This window comes from Cyprinodon tularosa, unplaced genomic scaffold (genome assembly GCF_016077235.1).
Source record: "Cyprinodon tularosa strain WSP-4 unplaced genomic scaffold, ASM1607723v1 ctg503, whole genome shotgun sequence".
Taxonomy (NCBI): Eukaryota; Metazoa; Chordata; class Actinopteri; order Cyprinodontiformes; family Cyprinodontidae; genus Cyprinodon; species Cyprinodon tularosa.
The window spans coordinates 266,677-287,596 of record NW_024039234.1 but is presented as its reverse complement, the minus strand read 5'-3'; the positions used below and the strand labels follow the sequence as shown (position 1 = coordinate 287,596).

At 38.2% G+C, this 20,920-nt stretch overlaps 1 protein-coding gene across 2 annotated transcripts in view; it reads right to left on the bottom strand.

Moving 5' to 3' along the window:
* LOC119795214 (phosphatidylinositol-binding clathrin assembly protein-like) overlaps positions 1–19,655 on the bottom strand; it is a 50,337-nt gene extending 30,682 nt beyond the window's left edge. For both annotated transcript variants that reach the window (XM_038303090.1, XM_038303091.1), the window contains exons 1-2: positions 19,368–19,655; positions 5,503–5,645 (exon numbers count right to left, since the gene is read on the bottom strand). In XM_038303090.1, coding sequence (XP_038159018.1) covers positions 5,503–5,645; positions 19,368–19,497 — 273 coding nt within the window. In that variant the 5' untranslated portion in view covers positions 19,498–19,655. The remainder of the gene's footprint in view (positions 1–5,502; positions 5,646–19,367) is intronic.
* Positions 19,656–20,920: the final 1,265 nt, after the last annotated feature.

The following is a 20,920-nucleotide window of genomic DNA, read 5'->3' as shown; positions in this document are numbered from 1 at the left end:
TATTGAGGTGCCCTAGTTTCTTTTTCACTGCTGCACATGTGCTGGTGGATTCTTCTAGTAAATCTTATCAACTATTAATTTAGCGTTATTGGAGGCTAAAGAAGGGTCTAATAAAAAAAAAAAGACACTGTTTTGTTAAGCCAATCAAGAATGGGCTGTTTTTTGTGTTTAATTTGTTGTTGTTTTTCTCATGTAAAAACTCAACACAAGAAAAAAAAAGCAAAAAAAGAAGGTGGGTTTTAATCTGACTATGATTTTGCCTCATTCTACATCAGAAAAAAAGGTCAGCTGACATCCTTTTATGCACTCAAAAGGTGATTTTATGCGTCACCAGAAAAAATTACCCTAAGACATTTTTTTTACCCTGAACAAAAGCCCACTTACCCCACATTAACATGTTCTTACCAAGCCTTTCTGCGTCACGTGACTAATTTGCTAATATCTAAAATCATGCAGACAACAAAGTCTTACTGTCTCCTCTAATTATCAATGCAAGTTGAATCTCAGCAAAACTTATTCATAAACAGCATCCCTAGGATCCAGCGTAGCTTTATAAAACGTTAATTAGGAGTTTTAAAATATGCACTTTATGAACTCTAGTGCTATCTAAAAGGAAAGGCCAATCTTGTATTATTCATTTCTCTTGTATGTGTATCAGTGGAGTACGGAGTTGTTGTTTTCACTCTGCTTTTCTGTTCAGCGGGATCTTCAGAGTAACCCCGAGATTTTGAATAAATCTATAACATCTTCTGTGTTGTTTGCATTAATAAACAGCCAGCAGAACTCGGAAAGCGTGAAAACAACCCCGCTCTGATCAAGCCAGCTGCTGTGTTTGTTGTAACACAAGAGATCTATAATTAAGGAAACAGCAACTCTTAGCTAAATAAGGGTTAGAGATTTACAATTAACAATCAGCTAATGACTTTGTTTCTCCAAATTCAGTCTTCTTAAAAGAGGAGTTCATAACAGAACTCCTATGTTGTATGAGGTATTGCTACCTCAGCAGAGCTAATACTCTACTGAGGGGCTGCAGTTTTGCAAAAATTGTAAAAGTCAATTCATTTTATAAATATAACTTAAGAACAAATTGTGTGCAATAGATGTTATTTAATGCTAAAAAAAGGTTTTAGTTTATTCTAACTGAGAAATTCACCAATGGGACTGAATATTTTGTTTCTTAACATTTGATTTTTCCTTTTTTATTATTGAACCATGAAAGTCAAATGTATGACCTGTTTTTTTACTCCTAGAGTGTCCTGGCCAAAGGGCTCCAAAAGTTACAGAGACATTAGAGTTATAAAATTAAAATGCCATAAAAATGAAGCAAATTGCAATTTAAGGAAGTCAGCTCAGGTTCTTTTAGTCTGGACTTAAAAGTGCTCAATAAATTAAATTCTTTTTTTAGTTGGCAACAATGAAAATAACAATATTTTAATATTAAAGACGGATTCACTAAAACTCTTTGCTTTCACTAAAAATGCTCTAACCCAATAACAATTTTAACTACTAACTCCTTTATTTTCAGCTAAATGAGCAATAGTACCAACCTTACTTTGGTTAATACACGCAATAGAAATATAAACGTAACAATTTTGGTTCTGCATAAACTGACTGGGCGTTGTTCTAACAGCTGGCTTTAAAGGGATAGAAATCAGTGAGGATGAGAAATGAAAAAACAAGATTATTACGATGAAATCACCCAAGAGATATAATCAACAAAAATACAAATGCAACACTTTTAGTTTTGCTCCCATTGAGATGAACTCAAAGATCTAAAACTTTTTCCACATACACATTAAAACCATATCCCTCAAATATTGTTCACAAACCAGTCTAAATCTGTGATAGCGAACACTTCCCCTTTACTGAGGTAATCCATCCCACCTTACAGGTGTGCTATATCAAGATGCTGATTAGACACCATGAATAGCGTGCAGGTGTGCCTTAAGTCTAGAATACACCGTACAGTTCACAGCTTACGATGCATGTGCGGCCCGACGCTCTGATCCGATCTACCTGCTCACACTGCACATCTAAAAACCACATGGGACTCAGCCCCGGAGAGAGAAGTTACCACTTGGTATCATCTATTCAGAAGCCAAACCAGTAGAAAAGGAATATGAAGCTCACTAGAGTGAAACATGCTGCCTTGGCAATTTTGTGATGAAAGCCCTGAAAAGAAAAGGCGGCGACGTATTTGGACAAAGACATGGCTTAGCAAACGTGACTACTACGTCAATTTTACAGAAAGAACTCCATTTCACTCGTATCCCCACCATGCTTCTGTGTTTTCGTCTGAGAAGAAGTAGAATCCTTGTTTGCCCACTGAGCGATTTGCCCACGATGGTCAACTGAAAATCAAACATGTTAAATTTTCTCCCGACCTCACGATTCCTGATCGGGAGGTGGTCGTGAGAGGCGGTCGTGAGAGGCTGATCACCCCTCTTTACCCCCTGTACACTATACGACACACGATCAGGTTGAAAGTCGGCCCGATCAGAAAATCCTCGCACAACTGGAAAGTCGCATCGAAAAGGCAAAAAAGTTGCACAGTGTAAGTCCGGCTTTAGACTGCCCACAATAAAAGGCCACTGTGACCAGAAGTGCACCTGGGTTCTTTGTCCACAACAGACTCCTGACCATACAATAACCCCACCGCCACCATGGACCACTTGATCCACAACATTGATATCAGAAAACCGCTCACCCACACACACTGTCTGCCATCTGCCCTGAACAGTGTACAGGATTCATCCGTGACGAGGACACCTGTCCAATGCACCAGATTCCAGCAAATGTGAGCATTTGCCCACTCGAGGTAGTTACAACAACGAACTGGAGTGAGTCGGAGACCATGATGAGGGCAACGAGCTTCGCTAAAACGGTTTCTGACACTTTGCGCAGTTCTGGTATGTAAAGCGATTGTTTCAGCAGCTGGTCTCAGGTGATCTTGGAGGTGAACATGCTGGATGTGGAGGTCCTGGGCTGGTGGGGTTACACGCGGTCTGCGGTTGTGAGGCTGGTGGGATGTATTCTTAATGAATTCTCTGAAACACCTTTGGAGATGGCTTATGGTAAAGATTGAACATTCAATAGACCAGCAACAGCTCTGGCTGACATTCCTGCTGTCAGCATGCCAGTTGCACCCTCCCTTGAATCTTGTGACATCTGTTGCATTGTGCTTTGTGATAAAACTGCACTTTTCAGAGTGGCCTTTTATTGTGTGCAGTCTAAGGCACACCTGCACACTAATCATTGTGTCTAATTAGCATCTTGATATGGCACACCTGTGAGGTGGGATGGATTATCTCTCAGCAATGGAGAAGTGTTCACCTTCAAAGATTTAGACTGGTTTGTGAACAATATTTGAGGGAAATGGTTTTATTGTTTATGTGGAAAAAGTTTTAGATCTTTGAGTTCATCTCATAAAACATGGGAGCAAAACCAAAAGTGTTACATTTATATTTTTGTGGAGTGTATCCCTGTGATTTCAGAGTAATAATCTTGTTTTTGATTTCATACCCTCACTGATTTCTCTAACTTCAAAACCAGCTGTTAAAACGAGACCTGGGCAGTTTATGCAGCCACAAACCATCAGGCCACAAATGGAGTCACTAAAAGCTTTAATGTTTCCATACTTTGAGGGAGTCATCACCCTCCCGGTCATGTCTGCCGAATCCTTTCTGTCTCATCTGATGTGAACTGCTCATTGTGAAACATGTTTGATGTTTTTCTCTTGTTGAGGAGAAGAAGGGCAAGCAGCAGAGCGAGGCGACTTATCACGCTGACCACTGAAATGTCAGCGGGACGCTTCATCAGTCTGCGTCGGACACGAGCAAGATGTCCCTCTGAGAGACAGAGGAGAGCTGGAAAGATACTGCAGCTACCTGCAGAGCAGCATATCCAGCTTTTTTTGTTTTAGAAGAGGTTAATTATTAGGATATGTGACTAGAAAACATCATCATTCAGCGTTTCTCTAGAGCCCCAGGTAACACCCAATATTATTTTATGTTGCTTAATAGAAAAAAAAAATACAATTTAATCGTCTCATTTAAACACACTGCAAAAAATTTAAATCTAAATAAGTCATTTTTTCTTAAAATAAGTGCATTTTATCCTAAGTTGAGGAGGTAAATGAAACACTTTGCCAGTGGAACAAGATGATTTACATTTGAATTAAGAAAAATCAGTTGCATTGTCTTGTTTCGAGTGCATATTATCTAATTAACTTATTTTAAGTGTAAAAATACTCATTCCATTGGCAAACTATCTTATTTACCTGCTCAAATTAAGGCTTAATACACTTGATTTAAGAAATTTTTTGCAGTGCAGAACAATGTAATGTTGGAAAAAAAAAAAAAAAGAGTTGCAGAGAGAGCGAGTCCATACATTCACGCACATTTAAACCAATACTTTGTTAACAGACAGACAGATAACCTGAGCTTTATAAATAAAAAGGACCGTTTAGACAAGTCTGTTATTTTCCCACCCGAGGTTCTCAGTATCACAACCCACCATCGGTATTTACAATGTAGACTTGATGACAAATAGGGTTTCACTCTGTTTCTCAGCAGATAAGCTTGTTTCTTTATTCTTACTGTGATGATAACAGAGCTTAGGGACAGCCCTGTATGTGAGGGAGGGCTAATTTGCAACCAATATATTGTATGAACTGTTACTCCTTTTGATAAAATAGAAAAATAAAGCTTTTTGCACAAAGGTAGGGTTTGTTTTTTTCTCCTATCTGCAGGAAAACAGTGAAGGACCACGCACACATAGCCTGGGACTGTTGGCAGCCGATTAAAGGTGAGTAATCTGATCTGGGACCAACTGGTCATTTTTTTTAAACTTCAGAGGTTTGGTTGTTGTTGTGCAGATAAGGATTTTCTTTTTCAGATTGTTAAGAAGGGTATGAAACATTTCAAGATTGCATTGTTTTGGAAAATGTGAATAAAAGGAGATAAATTGTTGCATTGGTTTTCTTTGAGAGATGTCGATCACATCCAAAAGCAACAACAAAAAGCTCCCCAGCTGAATGAGATGAATTTCAGATTTATGAAAGATTTTGGTTTAACAGTATTTTACAAATATGGTGGATCCTCCTGAAGGGCATCTCAGATACCATCCCGGCTGGACTGGACGCTAGCAATATTCCTACTGGGGGGGATTGCTGTATGGAGGATGCTTTTTCTTTTATTAATCCACTCTCCATCATTTCGTAAACCACTTCAGCTGTGAAAACAATCGTTGTTGATTCTTGACTCTTGATTTTTGAAGAGAGTGAAAACCTTTTAAAAAATAGCATCTTTTTTTTTGCTTTTTCTTTTCTGCATATTTTTTTGTTTTCAAGTGTAATTGAACGGGATAGTCACCACATTACAGGTTTTTAAAAAAATGTAGTTTTGTCACAAAAATGTTCTCCATTTCAACCTTGAGATGATAAACCGCTGTTCTGTGTTTTTCCTTGTCTCAGAAGTCGCTGCATTGATATGTTGAGCTTACCTCGCTGCCGTACATCATGAGGTGGTGTGTGGCGATGAGCGCTTTGAAAACCACTATCCAGCTGTTGCTTGTCGTGCGCTCCAGCAGCGTGTCTGCCAGATGGGGGATGCTGACGTTCAGCTCATTGGTGCAGTGGATCAGGTCTGAGAGAAACAGGAGGGAAGAAAAAACAATAAACCATAAAACAATCTGAGCATGTAGAAAAATCTGTGTCAAAGCCAAGAGCTTCTGTTGGCTGAATTACAGAGTTTAGTCTGATTGCTTCCTGCATTTTACTTGAGAAAGTAATAAAAAGCTTTTAGATAAATTCATATCTTATTTCACCTGAAAAATCACACTACAGATTTGACAGAAATCAATCTATTTGGCTACTAATTAAAGGGAGAGAATTTTTTGTAAACAAATTGACACCCATTTCTGCAAATATGCAAAAAACCCTTTGCATTATGCACACATCCAAGATAGGAGGTGGCTTCCCTCAGTTCCAGTTAACACAGTTTGGACCTAGGAACCTTTGTCGAACTCTTGTTTCCGTTACAACTGGTTCCCAACGGTGTATTGCTGTGTCCAAATGTCCACTGTTTTTACAGAGAGCTCATGAAGCTTAAGTTGGCTAAGGCGGGGGAACCATCATGCTGTGGGTCAGTTTCTCTTTTAAAGTTGTTAGAAACCTTGTTAGAGTTTGCAGCAACATAAGCTCTTTGAAGTACAATGGCATTTTGAAAAAAAAAAAAAGATGTATAAAACTGTTATTTAAAACATAATGCTGTAAAATTATGACCAAAATCAAAAAAAGAATCAGCTTTTTTCATCTCAGCGTAATATACTATTAGATACCACAGTGAGCTCAAGATCAGACTGTGATCCTGGGCTCAGGACTCTAGATTATATTATCCGAAATGTTTTTATGGTTTGTCTCTGCATGATGCAATGATAATAATATTTGTCATAGAATATTAACCAACCTTAAAGCTTTTTACTAATTTTTACAAGTGGTAAAAATTTGTGTTGCATCAATGCCGATACCAGTATCGCGGAGTACCAACATATAGGGAACCGATAACACTTTGAGAGCCAAAAGTTTATTCAACTATTGTCACCCATTTCAGGTCGGCAATAAAAATTTCTATTTGATTCACATTGTATTAGTCTTTTTCCTGCTTCACAAAGGTAGGCAGCAGCTTGACAAAGCCATGATGGCAATTACAGTAATTTTCAGACTATCAGCCGCAACTTTTCCCCAATTTTTCGACCATTTTTCGACCTTGCAGTTTATATAACAATGCGACTTATCTATGGACTTTTACAGCTAACAGCCACTAGGGTTAATACGGTACCTAAATCTATGGATTTTACCATCCACCATGTTGACGTCACATTTGCTTCAACACACAAGTAGCCGCATGCGCGGGAATGCGGACATCCTCCGGAAGCAGACTCCGAGAAAGCAAACATTGCGAGCGCAAGACACTTTGTGTGACACAATATGGAAAACAAACGTTGAAATGCATATGATGCAGCTCTTAAGTTAAAGGCAGTCAATTTGGCAGTAAACAAAGGAAATAGAACCGCTGCACGTAACCTCGGAATCAACGAGTCAATGGTGAGACGCTGGAAGAATTGTCTCAATTTAATTGTGTTGAAATTTTAATAAATAGGAGCTTCCCCAAACAGTTGCCTCTTTCCCGACAATCCTCTCTGTGCAAGAAACATATGGTAATTAAACACAAAAAACCTGCGGCTTATCGTCCGGTGCAGATTGTATATGTACACATCATGCAATTTAGCTTCTGCGGCTTATATTCATGTGCGGCTTGTAGTCTGAAAATTACGGTATTTTACATCCAAGTAGTATGCAGTTCTTCATATAGACACACTCATACATTTCAAACAGATGGTATTGGTATGGTATCAGTATCGGCCGATACTGCACAGCCAGGTATCGGGGCCAAAAAATGGTATCGGCGCAACACCAGCAAAAATAAATGTGGAGACGGTGAGTAAAAAGAGAGGCTAAGAAAAAAACAAAGCTTAAATCTTTGCGGAGCCTTGAATCCACTGAACAAAGAGAGCCTCCAGGTTTTACATTAACCACAGCTTTCATTCTCCGGAACTCAATGACAGCAAACAATTTTAGTAATAAACAACAGTTTTAATAAGAGTAAATGTGTATGAAGGGGAATAAGATCAACTGTTTTCTCAGCCCCTTTATTTGGCTGCAATGCTGCACAGTTCTCTGCCTGTTTCCACTGAAATGTTTATAGAGCGAAGCAGCAAGATCTAATTTGTTCAGTTTAAACATGTCCAGACACATGTTTAAACTGATAGTGAGTAATGAATACGAATTTTTCCTCTGGAGCTTCCTTGTTCAGTTGGCTGAGATAAAACATCCTCCTTCTGGAGAATAAATGTCCCAATTTAATGATACATGAAACACAATTCAGTAGGGTAACATGGGGGCCATGTTGTGCAGGTGTTTTATTTTGAAAGAGTTGTTAGAAACCAGGCTAATTTAAATCAAACCTGACAGGTTCTTACAGAAACCGAATGTGTAATACATTAACTTCTGTATTTTCAAAAACAATCACTTACAGTGAATTTCAAAAGCATTCATAATGCTTGGTTTTTTAAAGTACTTTACACCATTACGCCAACAAGCTCCAATGCATTTCATTGATGATTTAGTGATAGATGAATAGAAAGTAGAACATGATTATGAAGTGGAATGAAAAAGTGATGCATGGTTTTTCCTTTAAAAAGGAAATCGACTTTGTGGCTTCATTCAGCCCACTTTAATCTGATGCCATTAAATAAAATCCTGTGCATTTAAGTCCATTCAAAAATCATGTGATTAGTATGAATTTGTATAAATACAGGTGGTCTGAGAAGAATGGTGGCAAGAGGAAAGCCAGTACTAAAGGAATGACACAGGAAGGTCTATTTATAGGTTTCATCTAGCAGTTTACATCGCTCCCTATCAAACACGACTCATCTTGAACATGTTGTAAGTGGAATGGTCCTGATGTGTGAATGTGCCATGCATATGCCATAGGATTTGCAGCTGTGATTGCAGCAAATGCTGGTTATAAAATAAACAGATTTAGGGATTTTATGTTAATTCATGGAAGATTTTTTCAGTTTTTTAGATTTTATGTCAAAAAAATTGAAACCCAATGCTCTTTTCTTTCTATCTCACACCCTGCACTGCTTCTTGTTGGTGTGTCATGTAATTTTTTTTATAAAACCCTCAAAGGTGTTTGAAAACCTTCACAAAGAGCATTTGTACAAGTTATTTAAATTTGATCAGACAGCATTAAACTGTTATATTTTAAAATAAATACAGAAATAAATAAATGCTCAACAAATAAATAAGCATACAATTAATTGCCCCCCAAAATACAATAAACTTATAAATGTAAGTAAAAAATGAAATTATACAGTGAGAAACAAATGTATATATCTCTTTTAATTAGCTTATTTATTTATTCGCCTTTGTAATAATTACCTTATTTATTTATTGTCCATTATAATATTACTTTTTTTTTTTAAGTCTCACTGTATAATTTCATTTCCACTTACATTTATTTGTTTATTGTATTTTTTGGGGAAATTAATTGTATGCTTATTTATTGAGGATTTATTTATTTCTATATTTATTTTTAAATATGGCAGAGTTGGTCCTCCATATAAAACTGAGTCCAACTGCAAGATTTTTTTATTGATCCTGGCAAAGGAAATATATAGATATGGCATCTGTTTAACCGATTTACTGACATCTTATAGGAACCCTTACATACATACATAAGCTGTATATTCACAAATCTGCCAAATCATGTCATTGTAAATTTCCAAACTATAAAACAACTCTTGTATTTTCAAAGTTCTGTCCAGTATCACTGCATGAAGGTTTGTCTTCATAACTCAAATAATTCCTGCAAAACCATTCAAAAGGAGCAAGAGACCAACAAATAAAGAGGGGGGCGGAATATAATGAAGAAGAATTTGAAGAAGATTTAATGAAGAATGAAATGGAAGTAACGTCCAAAAACAGATTTGATTGAGTAGTAAAGCAAATAGTTTCACAAGTAAAACCAATTTATCAGGGCGTTTGAGTCTGGCAGGTTTTTTTTAGATGCTTCTTAAACCCCAGGCTACAAAAAGAACATGATAACCAACAGTGTAAACACCTCAATGATCAGTGAAGAAAACGTGAATTTTAATTGGCTGACATATTTGTGTTTGTCTGCAGGTAAAATAGAAAATTCATTAGTGCGTCACTCTCTCACTCTGCCGCATGTACGAGCTGACATTTGTCCCCTTCTTAAAGGGCAAATATCAGGGAAGGGGCTGCAAATTCAGTGTCTGGAAGAACGCCGAGAAAACCAACATCTTTAATATACCAAAACATGTCAATAAAGTTAGATAAAAATTTCATTTAGATGCAGGCATCTCTTTTTATGCAGTGCTTTATAGTTCCTCCTACAGATCATTTTTTTGTGCTTTTATTCATTTATTTGTTTAGAGCATAAAATTAATATTAATAACAAATTCAACCAGAGTAAATTTCCAAATTGCAGCTTCCTTTATAAAGGGTGGAAACAACTATTTAATGGAAGAAAAGATACCTTGTTATTCTATAAGTTTGGAAATTATTGCCTGACTAGCAGAATCAGGGATCGCTGAAATAATCAATCTCACTACATGAAGTAGGTGAAACAATTTTAAAGGTATAGTTAGGGAATTTTCACAAATTTCTGAAAAGACCCGCTCTCTCCACTTTAATAAAAATGCACATGCACAACCCTGTACCATTTCCCGAGAGGGAAAGCCTAAAATGCCTTTAAATGCATGCGAGAGCGTGCACCAGCCCATTTCTCCTCGTGCAGGCTCTGTTTAAAAGTTGTTGTTTGCATCGCTCATACATGCTTATTTTACGAAAGAGGATTTGTATTTTTTCCACTATGTCAGACTCACTACCGGTAAGTGAAAATGGGGACGAGCACGTAGGACGTACGTAAACACATCGCCAGAATGATTGACAATCAGAAGGACCACTTATTTTGATGATCCAGCCGGAAGAAGCACATCCTCCATCATACCTTTAAAATGCAGCACTTCATGCACTCATCTAAAGAAGATAAGGTTACCATCTCGCAGTCTGGAAAAGGTTACAGAGACATTTGTAACATTTTGGGACTCCTGTGAAGCTCATTACAAACAGATGTTGAAAACATGGAATGGTGATGAAACATCCAAATAACAGCAGGCCAACTAATCTTGCTCCGAAAGGCAGCAAAGAAATCCTCCAGGAGGTCACAAACGAACGAAAAACAAACTCTACTGCTGACCAAAAATTAGAAATCAAGGTTCAACAATCCTTGAGAAACTGGACAGAAATGGCAGAAAAAAAAATAGAACTTTTTAACATTGGTAGGTGTCACTTCATTGAAATTAACATAGCATTTAAAACAAATTAAAAACTAAACCTATTATCAAACATGGCACTGATAGTTTGACGGTCTGGGGTAGCTTTACTTGTCATTAATACATTTTAAGGTGAAGATATGGAGGTTATGCACTGCAAGTCTAACTCTGCATGGCTCTAAAGAAATCTCAGAGGTCTTCAACGTTTTCCAAGCCAAGGACCCCAAAACTGATGGTGAGATGGAGCGGCGACCCCCTAATTATATATATATATTATATGAAATTGTGTTATATCAAATTGTTCTTATAGTCACTCTATTACATATGGAGTAATGTAACAAAAGTAATTTCGTCCTGGGATTATTAAAGTATTTCTGATTCTGATTCCTCGTTAATGGGACAGGTGTTGTAAATGAAACGGTTCCCAGCTTGAAAGAGCTCCTGTGTCATAAGGAGCTCCATCTTCTGCCTCCATTTATCTGTTTACTACAGTGTGTTGAATTCTTGTTAATGTGTATTTAAAGACATTTCAATTACTGCAAAAAAATAAAAATTGCAGGGGGAACATAAAAAGAAAAGTCTAATCAACCAAAACTTCCGCGACCCCCATGAAGTACCTACATGGACCCCCTATGGGTCGCGGACCCCCTGATGAAGACCTCTGCTCTAGAATGATAAAATCTGGAACCAAATCCAAGTCAGATGTGGTTCCATGAACAGGCTCATTTAAAACCATTATGAAAAAAGGGAACGGTTCCTTCAGAATTATTAAAAGGACTGGTAGCCTGTTTTTATAAACATTTGCTGGAGCTTACATGGTTCGGATCACTTTTTTTCTTCTAGACAAGCAGATATGTCCCTTTCTAGAAGGTAGAAATGTTGGCATGTTTGTGGAAAATGCCACATCTGGTGTCTGTTCTTCCTCCTGTGCTCAAACCACACTTTTCATGCTATACTGGACAGACGTTTTCTGCTCTAAAGCTCTGATGCACAACCTGACCCTGCCTCATGGACACAAAGTGGACAACAAGCAGCTGAAGCGAGTAGATCGCTGCTGACACACCACTTATTTTACCCCCGGTGGAGGTGGAGGTTGGGGGGTTGAGACTAAAATAAAAGTAAGGAGCTTGAAATCTCCAGGTATCCAGAAAAGCAGTTTAAAAAGAAGTTTTAATCAGCAAATTTTCTCTGGAAACTTTCAAAGTTAATGTTCATTTTCAAGTAATTTGCTATGATGCTATTCTATCTACTGTCCCTACTGTCCAATATAAATTACAATAGATTACAGGGGTCGTTCTGTCATATATTTTCCTACATAATGAAAAGGCTGCATTCAGGCAAACAGCCAAAGGAAAGTGATGCTGTATTGAAAATATGATGGAAGACTGTATAAATATCAAATGCTTGACTCAAAATGGCATGGATGATACGGTAACGCTTTCTTTTACAGTACTTCAATAACCATGTAATAACATGGTAATAACTTAGCAAGTTACACTATATTACTAGGTAACAAGAAACACTTTGTGCTTCAAATTTTAGGTCGACGGGGTAAAGTCAGACCTCTAAGATGTCAAAATATTATTACCATGTAAGTCAGTCATATCAAAGCAACCTCCAAAAGCATTAAAGACAATTACAAGGTCGACTTTCTTTTACCTGAAGAACATTTCCAAGATTAAAGGACTAATGTCTCAGAATGATCTGGAAAAAATTATCCATGCGTTAATTTTTAGTTGAATCGATTATTGCAACAGTGTTTTCACAGGTCTGCTTAAAAAGTGGATCAGACAGCTGCAGCTGATCCTGAACACTGCTGCCCGTGTCCTCACTAAGACTAAGAAAGTAGAGCATATCACCCCAGTTCTAAAGTCCTTCCACTGGCTCCCTGTATCTCACAGAATAGACTTTAAAATACTTCTGTTAGTCTATAAATCTCTGAATGGCTTAGCACCTAAATACATCACAGACTTGCTATCAGTGTATCAACCCTCCAGAACACTCAGGTCCTCTGGCTCCAGCCTGCTCTGCATACCTAGAACCAGAACTAAACATGGAGAAGCAGCATTTAGTTCCTATGCTCCAATTATCTGGAACAAACTTCCGGAAAACTGTAGAAGTGCGGAAAGCCTGAGTTCCTTTAAATCAAGACTAAAAACACATTTGTTTAGGATTGCCTTCGACTGTTCTAGTTAAATAGTTCAACTGAAACATTGTTAGTTAATTTTTTTTTTCTTTAGTCCAACTGCTTTTAATGTTCTTTCTTGTTTCTGCATCTTTTTGTTATTGTTTTGTTTTTCTTCTACTTGCTCTGATTGTGTTTTATTTTCCTAAATTTTAATCATGTAAAGCACTTTGCATTGTCTTTGTACTGAATTGTGCTATACAAATAAATTTGCCTTTCCTTGCCTTGCCTGCCTTCACCGACAACAATAAATTAAAGTGTCATTATCAAGTAAAATGCAATGTTTGTTACTTGGCATATAACAGAAAACCAAATCTAGAAGACTGCAAGCCAATCTTCTTACTAACTAAACTCTTATTTATATGTAATTTAAGTTCAGTTATCTTATGCTTTATTAACCTGATCACAAGTCACAATTTACTTTGTAAGCTGTTGGAAGGTGGTGGCCAATAATATAAACTGTTATGTGGTAACCTAATGGTAATAACCCATCAAAAGTCTCCATTGGTGCAAAGTAACATACAATTGTAATAATTACATGCAGGTAATTACCTGCATATATACCTTAATTTTGGGGTTATTACCAAAGTTTTTCTTGCTACCTAGAAATTCAGTGGGACTTGCTATCTTATTACCATGTTATTACATAGTTATTGATATACTCTAAATGAAAGCGTTAATGATATCAGTGTCAGATGACATGTTGCAGTTCTGCCTTTTTAAAATATATGTTGAATACTTGTTAGGATAAAATAGAAGGTAGTGCTCTATGAGAGAATTCTGCTCATAAAGAGACTTGCTGTAAGAAGCCATAAAACTTTATTAAGTCTGCTTTAGGACCTTGGCTTAAGATGGAATAAAGAAATATTGAGGGCATGAAATCTGCTGAAATGATAAGGTCATTAAAATGACACACAGATGTGGGAGTAAGTGGTGCCACTTTAAAAGCGCCTGTGAGGCGAAACCTCGTCATCATCCGTTCCTTTTGTTCTTCTCTCGTCATATCTTGGTTTCTTTGTCTTTTGCCATATTTAGCACTCGGATCAAACTATTGAAAAAATAAAAGAGCGCTTGGCAATTTTCACCGTCTGGTAACCCTGCAAAGAATATATAGCCTAAACTCACAAAATAATTGAAAATTTAACTTTAAATGTGAACGTTTTTCTTCAGAGTTGTTTAAAGTCCTACATTATGACGTAACTTCTTTAAATCAAAGTCATCGTATTGGTACTACAGTTTTTAACCCTCTGCGTCCCTGAATGCACACTGAGGAGCACTTAGTCGTCTCTTATATTTATGGGCTGAAACAATTATTCAGATAAATCATGATTAATCAACTATGGAAAAAATCGTGAACTAATTCAGTAATCGATTAATCATGAACTGGAGTATAGAGACTGTAAAACATGCCTTTTACTGACAGAGTGATCCACTTTAGTAATTATACCAAGATTGTACAAAAATACATAAATATTTAGCATTTAAAGCTACAGTGTGTAATTTTCAGCGACATTTAACGTCCAGACTGCAGACCGCAGCAACATGAACATCTCCCCCCCACCGCTTCTCCCCCCCAACAGTACGGCGAGCGTTACGGGACAAAATGTCTTCCACGACGTCCGCATCACCTACCTTCTCAAATGATGAGGTTTGTTTACATAGATAATTTTACAGATAGTATTTCATTAGTCTGTGTGTTCAGTACCGTCTCAGTTCATCTCTCTCAACTTGCCGTAGTTACTATCGAGCGTAATGGGCGATCTCGCAATCGCTAGTTTGTTTGCTCTGCGCTGCCGTAGCGCAAAGATGTCTGCCTCCATGGCTGCGAGACCCGCTCCTATGTAATTATAAATAACGAATTCTAAGGCAACGCAAATATTAAGGTTAAGAGGCTGAGCTCGTAGATGATGATAAATAACATAGTTATGTATAATATATTACATTTCTGACTGTATATCCCTGTAATTATTACACACTGTAGCTTTAAGATAATAACAACTTTTTCATCTGTCGATATGCCCTATCCAGAACTCCTCAAGTGGAAAAGTTTTTGTTTCACCTGTTTTAATTCGGTAAAAAGTCTCCTTTATGTAACCTTTTGCTATATGATTATTAATTGATTCATCAAAAAAAAATTGACAGATGAATCGATTAACAAAATAATCATTAGTTGCAGCCCTACTTTGAATGTTTTACAAAATTAAAGCAGTCTGTGAAGTAGAAGAAGCTCGCTGTCATTTTTTTTTTCGACCATACATTTAATTGTACTTATCCTAATAGAAGACTCAGAAAATACCTATATTCAGACATTTTAGCAGGAATTACAGTTTTTGTTATTCCAGTTACCATGGTATTTTAAAGTGTTGAAGATGTTTCTGATGAGAGCAACAGGCAGACAGCATCATAGGATCTCCACAGTACCTAACAGCATAGGAAACGTTTCTTTGAACATGTTTAGTACTGAACAGCTCTATGTAGTTTTATCTAACCAAAGCAAATGCTTCTGATGCTTCTGATAAAAGCTATTAGCTTGGGAAAATTAACTTTGGACCTCATTTCTCATTTTGAAGAGTGACTCAGACAAGAAAACCTCTCTATGTAACATCATTGTTCTTCCTACATAATGTTGACCTGCAGCTCTGGTTTACATGTATTAGACCACAAATGTTGAAGAAAACCTTTCTCCTAATACACACACACTTGGTGTAAATGTAAAAAACAACTTTACTGATATTTATAGAAGGATGCACTAAATAAATATAACATATTATTTCCAATATGGCTTCCATCCTTTCAGCACTAAATTCTGTTCTCTACATTCGTTTCATCTCACTTTTGTGATTTTTATTCCCTCCAAGAGCTTTTTCAAGGTTTCCCATTATAAAGTGTTGCTTCGGATGACACTGTTTACCAGGCAGTGCAGAAAAAAAGAAAAAAAAACCCTACTAACTTGAACAGAGAGAGTGTGGGTATAATGTAAGTGAAAATGCAGACCTGACGCGGCTCACATATGACTCATCATAGCCTCCTTTGCAGAAGTTTGTTTGCTTCTTTGTTCCTTCTGTTTTCCAGGTCTGCTCAGCCTGTTCCAGTTCCAGAACCACTGACCTCCTCCTTACGAATGCATTTCCTTCTACCTTTAACATTTCACGCTCAGCATGTTAAACCCTGCCTTATACGAGACAGGTTCTCCAGCTGGAAATAGAAACTATCTGGCTCTCAAAGTACAAAACAGGCAAACAGGTGATTTAGTGCAGATTAATGAAACCAGGAGTAGATCGCAATAAAAGTCCCCTGCAGGCTCCTCAGACCTTGGGGAAACTGTTTTTGTCCTTGAGAGCAACTACATAAAATTCATTGCAGGAACTGTAAAAATAGGCTTTCATTTTCTGAACCCTCCTACTACTGACAGACACAGAAGTGGACAGCCTTCTATAAATTATGTATCTGCACAGCTACAGAGTGCTTGAAGATTTGCCAGAAATGAATCTAATTACATTAGGTACTTCGCCTGATTTTCTTTAATGTATTTTAATGTTTATTTGAAGTCATCAATTGAAATGAATCCATGCAATCAAAGCATGCAGCTGAAATCTTCAGCTTCTAGGCACAAAACTATTGCCTCCAAACAAACAGCCCATTTTAAACCTTCATAATTAGATCATTGATTAAATCAAAGAAGCAGTAATAATCATTATAGTTGCACTAATGATTTTTGATCATATTCAGACACTCTTGTGAGTTTTTGTTTTTCTTTGTTTGTTTTTTACTTTTAAATAGGGGCAAAGAATTACAGATGTTAAAACGCCTGGTGGCAAAGCTCCCTAAAGGGGCCCACAATTCCCAATGTCTCTGCTGTGGACATGACTGAGTAATGTGCTGCCAGAGTTGCCGGCTGACTGGCTGTGCATGCAGCTGGATGACTGACTCTCAGGCTGTTTGGCTACTTGCCTCATGGTGTCTCTCTCCGGCTGATTTATCCACATTTTCCTCCAGATTAGCCATCTCACTCTTTCTTTTTTTTTTCTTTGGTTTGACTCTCAGCTGCGTTGATTAGATGTGCTCTCTATTGATTATGTCAAGTGATCGTAAAAAACCTTGAAAAGGCTACCTAACCTAATTATGATCACTGGTAAACGGACAAAGCAGCTACAGTCAAACATCTATTGATGTTATGTATTTCTGCCTAGGGCATCATCATCTGCAGGCTAAAAAAAAAAAAAAATTTGATAAAACAAACATAAAAAGCTGTAACGCTTGTATACCAACTACTAAAAAGGAAAAGGCACCTCCTGTGGTGTAAATTTGGGCAGCACACAAAAAGTAGCTGATAATGCTGAAATTTCAATCTGATTGTTTTTGTTCTTTGCTTTTGTGCTAAATGAGAAGCCTATTTTGTGTTTTTAAGGAGTCTGGTTTGCTTCTGACCATCTCTGGTTTGACTTTAGCTGCATAATTCCATCCATTCTGACACGCTTAATCCCAGGTGGGGTCGCAAGTCTATGGGCGAGAGGTGGGGTCCACCCTGGACAGGTCGCCAGTCCATCGCCGGGGAACATAGAGACAAACAACCATTCACGCACCCCTAAGGAGAATTTAGAGAAGCCAATTAACCTAACAGGCATATTTTTGGACAGTGGGAGGAAGCCGGAGTACCCAGAGAGAATCCACACATGCTCAGGGATAACATGCAAACAAACAGGCGTCACTGAGCAGCCCCGCTGCATAATTCTACTCTGAAAAATTGATTCTGTTTGGGAATCATTAACACAAACATTAACATTTGTTAGAATATGTACGCACACTAGTACGCAACTAATGATTATTTTGCTAATCAATTAATCTATAGATTTTTTTTTTTGATTAATCGATTAATAATCGGATAGCAAAGGGTTTCAGGAAGAGGATTTTTTTTTTTTATGAATATAAACCAGATGAAAATAAAATGTTTTCACTTATGGAGCTCTGGATAGAACATGTTGACAGATAAAAATGTTTTTTTGTTGTTGTATCTTTAATGCAAAAATGTTTTTTTATTTCTCCGAGCAATAATACAAGTAAAATGTACATTTCAGTAGTGCTCAAAAGAAGTAGACGTTCAGGATCTTAAAAGAACCTATACCCCCAATGGATAAACTGCTACAAATTCAGCTTTCAGGTCTTAATAAGCCATAATTAAGCAGGTTGGGTTAGGGAGACTTTTTATATACTGGAAAATATTTAGATCAATTATAAGTGACTGCTTCTTTCTTACTCCTATAACTCAGTATTTAGAGATGGTGTGTTAGACATTTCTATAGAATCACTGCAAAAAATGGAAATCTGTATGAGTTATATTTGCCTAAATTGAGTGAATTTTGTCTTGTTTTGAGGAGATAAGGGAGACACTTTGCCAATGGAACAAGAGAATTTACATTTAAAATAAGAAAAAAAACAATTGCTTTGTCTTATTTCAAGTGAATATTATCTAATTATCTTATTTTAGTAGTAGAAATACTGATTCCATTGGCAAATCGTCTTATTTACCTACTAAAATTAAGGGTAAATACACTTATTTTTGTACTTATTTCTAGATGTTTTTTGCAGTGCATACTAAAAAGTGTTTTTTTTTTTTAGCTATTTTTTGTTTTAAAGAAGTTACATAATGAAAAATATTTATTTTTATTATTTTAAGATCATAAAATAAAATCTACATTTGTCTTGTGTCCTCCTCACCAGCAGTAGTATCGCTATTGTGCGCTGAGGACTGACAGCAGGACATTCATTAATGATGAAAGCCCAGAGGAGCCGCTGTGGACTTGAATGCGCGGTTGTGGGAATGAAGAGGAAGATGTTTGGTGATGCTGCGCGATAATGCACATTATGTACTGAAGTGGGGGGAGGATGGAGGGGGGGTGCATATACTGCTGCATGCATGCTGCTGATGATAGTGGCGTTAATAATAGATAGGCCCCGCACTATAAACCGGCTGGTTGCAATGAGATTAGCCCAAACCAGAGTGGCCTATTTCCCCGGAATGACATGCCCAGATAGTGCCCCTTTATTTAAATGTTGCCCAATGATGCCCAGGCTCATTGTTGCATGCGCGCCTCCACGGCTCATCCTAGACGCATATTCTTACTGAAATAAATGCAGGTTGCAGACATACCCCGGCGGGATGGTGGTTGTACAGGCTGTCCTTTGTGAAGAGAGAGGATGAAAAAAAGGTGCATGCAGGCTATTGAATGGGAGCAGTGATGGCATGCTTTCAACCTACAGTCAAGGTGTTTCTTCTTGGGTCCGCTGACTTCATGCGTCGTGGCCTTGCAGACGGCTTTGCTGATGGCAGAGCCGGTCATGCTGTGCTGCGCGGCGGCGATCCGGTCCGTCAAAGACTGTCCCGACATGTTACAGTGGAAGAGGAGGAGGAGGAGGCGGAGGAGGTGGTGGTGGTCGTGTCCGGATGGGGGGAGCAGGGGAGGACGATGGAAATGTCTTTAGTGGTAGGGAGGAGGGTAGTGCCCTCTGTGAGAGTCAGGAGGAGGAGGAGGAAGAGGAGGACAGGAGGATCCGGTGGGAGAATTCATGCGTCGGACAAAAAGAAAAAAAAAGGAGAACAAGGAAAAAATAGAAGACCGTCACAAATGTGCACGAGGAACCGGCTTCCAATGGTGGTCAGGGGAGGTCTGCCTGAAACAGATGGGGGTGGGGGGGGGGGGTGGGGGGGGGGGTCAGGGTGCGTCCAGCGCGGAAATGTCACTAATCTAAAAACGGACAGTGATTAATGGTCAGATCTGCCCGGCATCCCGTAAGAAATCACACCAATCTGCATCCTCCTTTCCTCCCCATCCGCCCACCCTCCTCTAATTGTTGACCCCCCCCCCCCCAGAATCAAATCCATTCTCAAACACCTCTTTGATCTCCACAGCACCCCACGCTGGCTGCAGTCTTTGTCTCTTTCAGTTTGCTCACTGAAACAAACCAATAAATAAACTGAGTAAATCTCTTTTTGATTTTAGAAACAGGCCAATTCCTGCCCCTCACTTATTCAATCAGTCAAACTTGTGTGTAAAATGGCAGCACATGAATCAGGTGACTGAGAGAGGAGGGCGATTGGGCAATTTGGGGGTGGGGTCTTAAAGCAGAATACTGCCCCCCCTCAATTTATGAGGCAATTATTTGCTGTGGTGACATTCTTGGACGTTGATGATTCAAAACCTGAAATATCTAATTCAGAATCAGAAACAGATATACTTTAATAATCCCAGAGGGAAATTTACTTTTGTTACACGCTCCAGTTACAGTTCTATATACATATATATATTATATATATATATATATACACTATATTGCCAAAAGTATTTGCTCACCTGCCTTGACTCACATATGAGCTTAAGTGACATCCCGTTCCTAATCCATAGGGTTCAATATGACGTCGGTCCACCCTTTGCAGCTAGAACAGCTTCAACTCTTCTGGGAAGGCTGTCCACAAGGTTTAGGAGTGTGTTTATGGGAATTTTTGACCATTCTTCCAGAAGCGCATTTGTGAGGTCGCACACTGATGTTGGACGAGAAGGCCTGGCTCTCAGTCTCCGCTCTAATTCATCCCAAAGGTGTTCTATCGGGTTGAGGTCAGGACTCTGTGCAGGCCAGTCAAGTTCATCCACACCAGACTCTGTCATCCATGTCTTTATGGACCTTGCTTTGTGCACTGGTGCACAGTCATGTTGGAAGAGGAAGGGGCCAGCTCCAAACTGTTCCCACAAAGTTGGGAGCATGGAATTGTCCAAAATGTCTTGGTATGCTGAAGCATTCAGAGTTCCTTTCACT